The sequence below is a fragment of the Olea europaea genome, chromosome 12, assembly GCF_002742605.1.
Source record: "Olea europaea var. sylvestris chromosome 12, O_europaea_v1, whole genome shotgun sequence".
Lineage (NCBI taxonomy): Eukaryota > Viridiplantae > Streptophyta > Magnoliopsida > Lamiales > Oleaceae > Olea > Olea europaea.
Window position 1 is genome coordinate 1,217,980 of NC_036248.1, and position 5,602 is coordinate 1,223,581.

The 5,602-nt window shown below is 35.5% G+C and overlaps 1 protein-coding gene across 2 annotated transcripts; it reads left to right on the forward strand.

Moving 5' to 3' along the window:
- Positions 1-422: 422 nt before the first annotated feature.
- Positions 423-5,277, forward strand: LOC111405088 (uncharacterized protein At1g51745-like). 2 transcript variants are annotated; one of them, XM_023033806.1, is made up of 3 exons: positions 423-1,173; positions 2,411-3,342; positions 4,049-5,277. In XM_023033806.1, exons 1-3 carry the CDS (start codon positions 983-985, stop codon positions 5,041-5,043), a joined length of 2,118 nt encoding a protein of 705 aa, XP_022889574.1. In that variant the 5' UTR covers positions 423-982; the 3' UTR covers positions 5,044-5,277. The 2 variants fall into 2 exon arrangements, with proteins under 2 accessions (XP_022889574.1, XP_022889575.1); XM_023033807.1 differs by having other exon boundaries at positions 425-1,173; positions 2,441-3,342.
- The last annotated feature ends 325 nt before the right edge of the window (positions 5,278-5,602 follow it).

Sequence of the window (5,602 nt, forward strand, 5' to 3'; positions counted from 1 at the left end):
CCAATACTAGTAAATTTTATCCTTTAATTGATAATTTTCATGTAAAATAAAGTCAAATGAATAACAAAAAATACTTTTATTTCAACATTTTTCACGTGAAAAATTATACCAATCAAACACGATAATTTACAATTCCCAAGAAAATAATTTTTAGATAATTCAATTCTCTAAAATTCGTTTTCAATTTAATTTATTTTTATTTTTGCAATCAAATGGATCCTAAATTTAATGAGTGAAGCGTAATTGAGATATAAGTTCAGTGACTAAAGAAATAGAACAAGTGCGTAGAGTAATGTTTTAAAGTTTAAATCCCTCAAAAAATATTTTAAAGTTCCGTAATTTGTGAAATATGATGAGTGAGTCGTGAAGTCCGACGTTTTTTCACTCAAAAGTATTTTAAAATTTAAGTTGTAAAGCGTGATAAGTTCAGTGACTAATTTACATTTAACTCAAGATTTTCTCGTGATGGCATAAAGATACCAAAAAGTTTGATCCCAGTTTCTAGACTACAGCGCCTCTCTCTACTCCGTTTTCCATCGTCAACAGAATACACAGATTTGTCTCTATCGCACACATCAGAAGCCGATGTTTTAGTAAAAATAAATCTTGCTTTTGCTTAAAATAATGAAGCAGAAAACATTAATCAAAATAAAGAGGGGTTTTAATTTTTTCTGGGAAATTTAGGGAAAAAAACTGACAAAAAACTGCACTTCCAGATTTTCTTTTACCAGATCTATTTTTCGACCCTTCTATCCTAGTTTCTGATTTCTCTTGGTTTTGGGTTTCTGAATCTATTTTGTCCCCCAAGTTTCTTGCTTTTTATATTTTTGTACCTATGAGTTTTGTGTATGCTTATGATTCAAAAATTTTTCGAATTTTCTTCTATAATGTTATGCTATTTTTAGTTGCATTTCTTGGTTTTGAGAAGGGTTTATTTTCCCTTTAAGAAAATAAAAACAAAAATCCCGTAGTTCTGTATGAGATGGGGAGTAATGGAGAGCCCATTAACAAGGGCATTGATGCGTCGGTGGGTGGGCTGGTTTGGGTTCGGAGGCGAAATGGGTCTTGGTGGCCCGGCCGGATTCTTAGCCCCGATGAGTTACCGGAGAGCTCCCTGCTTTCGCCGAGATCAGGGACCCCTGTAAAACTCCTTGGAAGAGAAGATGCAAGTGTGTAAGTGGCTCTCTTTGTTTGTTTGTTTGTTTTTATTTTATTTTAACCTTGAATTTTCATTGATTTTATAGTAGCAGTGACTGTTGTGAAGAAAATTGTTTTTATGGTTTTAAGAAATTCTTTCACAAATTCCTTTTATTTTGTTTTTTTTTTTTTTTGGGGTTGGTTTTCCCGGGGGAAGGAGTGTTTCAAGTGAAAATAGTATCGAGTTTGACTGGAAAAGTGGAAACAAGACCAGATATATTTTGATCATTAGGAACAAATCCAAAATCTTTGTAGACGGTTGTGAATATTGGTTAGAATTTTCTCTGAGTTTTCTATAACCATTTTGTACCTTGAAAGCTAGAATCATTAATAATTTTCTGCATAACCCTCTTGGTGTTGCACAAAGCTGAAATCTTGATGGAGTTATTCAGCAAAGCATGTGTGGCTACGTTTAAGAAAAAAATAAAGTTTGTTTTGGTTTGGATATCTTATTGTTTTCTTAATTTTAAGTATAAAGTGCTACTTATCTAAAAATAACACTTTCCTTGTTGTGAAACTAAGCAACTTACTTGTTAGCACTTTAAGGAATCAAATAATTGTTATTTTGAAACTTATTTACTTGTAAGTAAACTTACTCTTAAAGCTTAGCCTCAACAAACTCTTATTCATGATGAAGTTTTTATTTATGTTTTGGAATTGTCCATGATGGCTTTTTCAACAACTAATTAAGTTGTTAAAGCAGTTTGGATGCTTAGTTGTATTATTGCTTAGGATTATATCGTCTCCACTAGAAATATGACGTAGCGTCCAACTCTACTCATCATAGGCTGAAAAGAGGATTATGTCTGTACCATATTTTAATATTTCTTCTGAGAAATAGATTGCATAAATGCTCGTGAAGTTCAGTTTAATGGCAGTATTCTTTGCTGTATTGCAGTATCTATTTGCTTGAAAGTTTGACGTGAGACATTGGCCTTTCCATGACAAGTTAATATGTTATATTGCATAACTATAGCCTAAAATATTTTCACTGGGAGTCAGTAATTACCATTATTTTTGTTTATTTTTAATTGGTGTTCCCAGATGCATTATTAGTTTATTTTCCCTTATAATTTTTGTATCTTTGGGGATTGAATCTGAGGGGCTGGTTTCTTTTCCAAATGTTGACCTCTTTCTTTATTTTTAAAATTATTGATTTATCCTTCTTACAATATGTTGAATTCATTTCATTGCTTTTTACTGATAATAAAAGATTGGAAAATTCTTGCCAATCTGCTTTCAGGGACTGGTATAATCTTGAGAAATCAAAACGAGTGAAAGCTTTTCGATGTGGTGAGTATGATGAATGCATTGAAAAAGCTAAAGCTACAGCATCTAACTCCTCCAAGAAGGCAGTGAAATATGCTCGGAGAGAAGATGCTATTCTTCATGCGCTTGAGCTTGAAAGAAAAGACCACCCGGAATTCATGTATGGAAGGGATAAGCAAGGTGGGGAGGATCGTGTTGTTGATCAATCACCTACTTCATTTAATCCTAGCAAAGAAACAGACTGTATTGATGAAGATTTAAGTTGTTCTGAAGATGATTCAGATTCTGCACAGGAATTATCTCAGTCTGGGGTATCGTTTGAGAACTTGAGCCATTTAGATCCAACTAAGGATCAATCTAGGCGACGAAGAACCCCAAATGATTCGGAGGATGATGGAACTGAAGGAATAAAGCGAATGAGAGGACTTGAGGATTTGGGAATGGGGGTCGTGTCATCATTGAAACGGAAGCGATCGCAGACATGCCATGTTCACGAGTTCTTGAAACGGAAAAATCGTCGCCGTACTTTGTCGAAGGTTTTGGAGAATACAACAATGGTGTCTGTTCCTGTCGTGTCTGAACAACTTATCAGTCCAACCGGATCTTCTCTCCCAGGAGCATCAGACAGTAAGGTTTCTGAATTAGAATCAAATGGATCAAAGAAAAATAATTCAATGGCAATTAATAATAACTCAGATACCACTGGAGTTTCTTGTGAGAATGAGTCAACTAATCCATCCGGGCATGCTAGCGATAGTTCAATGGTTAAATCCAAACAGAAGGAGAATGAAATTTCCAGCGAGCTGGGGTTGCCTAATGGTGATTTATTTGAAACACTGTTTGATGTGCCCCTTGTGGAAGAAAAGCACTCTGCAGGTATCAGTTGGGTGCTATTGTTTTAACTGTTAATTTCATTACGTGTTTATACTGTTAATTCTGCAGTGCATATCTATCTGAATATGTATTATATATATACATTATGACACTACAATTAAACAGTGAGGAATGTTTTAGTTGTTCGAGTTCACATCCTGGAATCCTAGCTGCAGTTACCGATGATAATATATTTACAAAATTTATATAAAAAAAAAATTCCATTAGATAATTTTAGTTTTCAACAAATTGGGGTATTTAGTGTTTGTTTTTCTTGTTCCTCTTGTCTATACATAAGAGTTTTATCCATACACAATGATGCTAATGTCTCTACTATCATGTAAATTGCCCTTTCTAATGTAAGTTACATAGTGTTTGAAGGGAATTAATTTGTAGTTTTACCACCGTCTACCTAAAAAGTAGGCATAGATATATAATATGATTCCATTATGTATTCGTGTTTTTTGTGTGTTACCATTTTGTAATTTCCTACTGTTTTTTACACTTCATTCTTTGTTGCACACTGAATATTATTATAAATGTTTGTTTTCTTTTTCTCATGTGAATTGTCTACTAATGGAGAAAGATTTTGACATTCTTCTTCTAGAGTTGCTTCATTGTCCCGGTCTGCATAAATTGATTTCTTCTTGTTATTATGTTATCACTTGGCTTAAGATTTCCATGCTAATATGTATTTTTCTTTCAACAGGCTTATCCTCGAGCATTTCCTGTGTATCTCAGAAGGCACAAATCGGCGCTGGAGCACAATCTAGCCAAAGTAGTCTCGTCGAAACTTTATCTCTTGGGAACGAAGAGCTTAACGAGTCTGCCTCTACCTCTTCAGGTACTGCTGATATTTATAACATAAGCCAGAGGATGGATCAAGGTACTTCGGAGTGGCAGTTGAAAGGGAAGAGGAATGCTAGGTCAAGAAAAGTGGACGTGAATGATGGATCTTCGACATGTGTAGTTGGTCGGAATGTTGATTTTAACTGTGTTAGTGGGTCCCTCCCATCTGACGTCTGTGGTTATCGTTTAAAATCGAGACCGATTGCGGAAATCCAGGTTGATGAGTTCCCTGGTTGGAGCAGGAATATTCCTCACACAGCACCTGATCTGCCGGTTCCTCAGAGGGTACTACCATATCGACACTCTCGTTTTACAGTTAACCCGAAGTACGACTCATCAGATTTTTCTCTTAGACACCACAATGTGGGTTCTGTCTTGTATGATGTTACTTTGGAGGTTAATGCTAGCTATCGTCCTCAGCATGTCCCATATATCTCTCTCATGAGCAAGTTAAATGGTCGACCCATCATCGGCCATCCACTTGCAACTGAGGTTTTAGATGATGGCTTTTGTGATAATCTGATTAGTGGATCTGAGTGCTATAGCAGCAGTTCAGAGTTAGATGGTGACGGTGATCAGGGTACAATAAGATCAAGTTCAGGTGGGAGGATGTCCAAGCATTCGCGCAATTCACCAAAAATGCAAAAAACAAGGAAGAATGGATTCTTGTCGAAGAAGATTAGGATGTTGTCTTCGCTAACTGGTTCCCAAAAACGAAGTGAAGTAGAGAAGAAACTGGTGGTTGAAAAACTTCGTGGCCCGGCTGTAGCTTGTGTTCCCTTAAACGTAGTGTTCAGTAGGATCAATGCAGCCTTGGGACCAGCTCCCCGTCTTACTTCAACGAGCAACATATGAAGTTCGTTTTCAGGATTGAAGATTTATGCACTTGTGGGAAATTATCTTCTGTAGTTTTAATTTATGTAGGCAGCCGGTTTTTCCAGCATTTTTCTTTGGAGTTATGCTCAGTTTGCCAGCACTATAAATTCCGACTGAAGTTAGAAATCTTCTGTACAATAATCATGCTGTGATATTTCAATGACGTGATAGAATTTTAAGATTGCTTGGAAAGTAGTCTGCTTTGGTGGTGTATATATTGTAACATTTCTTAAGCACAAACATTCTCACTGAAATGATCTCAGAATCAGGCCAAATAACATGGTAAAAACAAATAGCTATTTCAATATATTTTGTTTAATTATAAGTAAACATTTAAGCTTAGTCTAACGTATTCCGAGTAAAAAGCAGGAACAAGTGATTTCTTAAAACCTGTTAGTTTTTGGCATATACTAGTAATTGAAGCTTTGTTATGAGTTAGGACTACACGAAGCCCATCCATCTCCTTTCAAGGATAAGTAGAAGACAAGACAAGAAGCAAGTATGATATTGGTTAAAATGAAGAAATTAATAAAGAGTT

Excerpts from the sequence above, each read along its gene's own strand:
- LOC111405088 (XM_023033806.1), top strand. The coding sequence starts at position 983 with ATGGGGAGTAATGGAGAGCCCATTAACAAGGGCATTGATGCGTCGGTG. Across the intron at positions 1,174-2,410 it reads GGAAGAGAAGATGCAAGTGT|ATTGGAAAATTCTTGCCAAT; the intron begins GTAAGTGGCTCT and ends TGATAATAAAAG. Across the intron at positions 3,343-4,048 it reads GGAAGAAAAGCACTCTGCAG|GCTTATCCTCGAGCATTTCC; the intron begins GTATCAGTTGGG and ends TTCTTTCAACAG.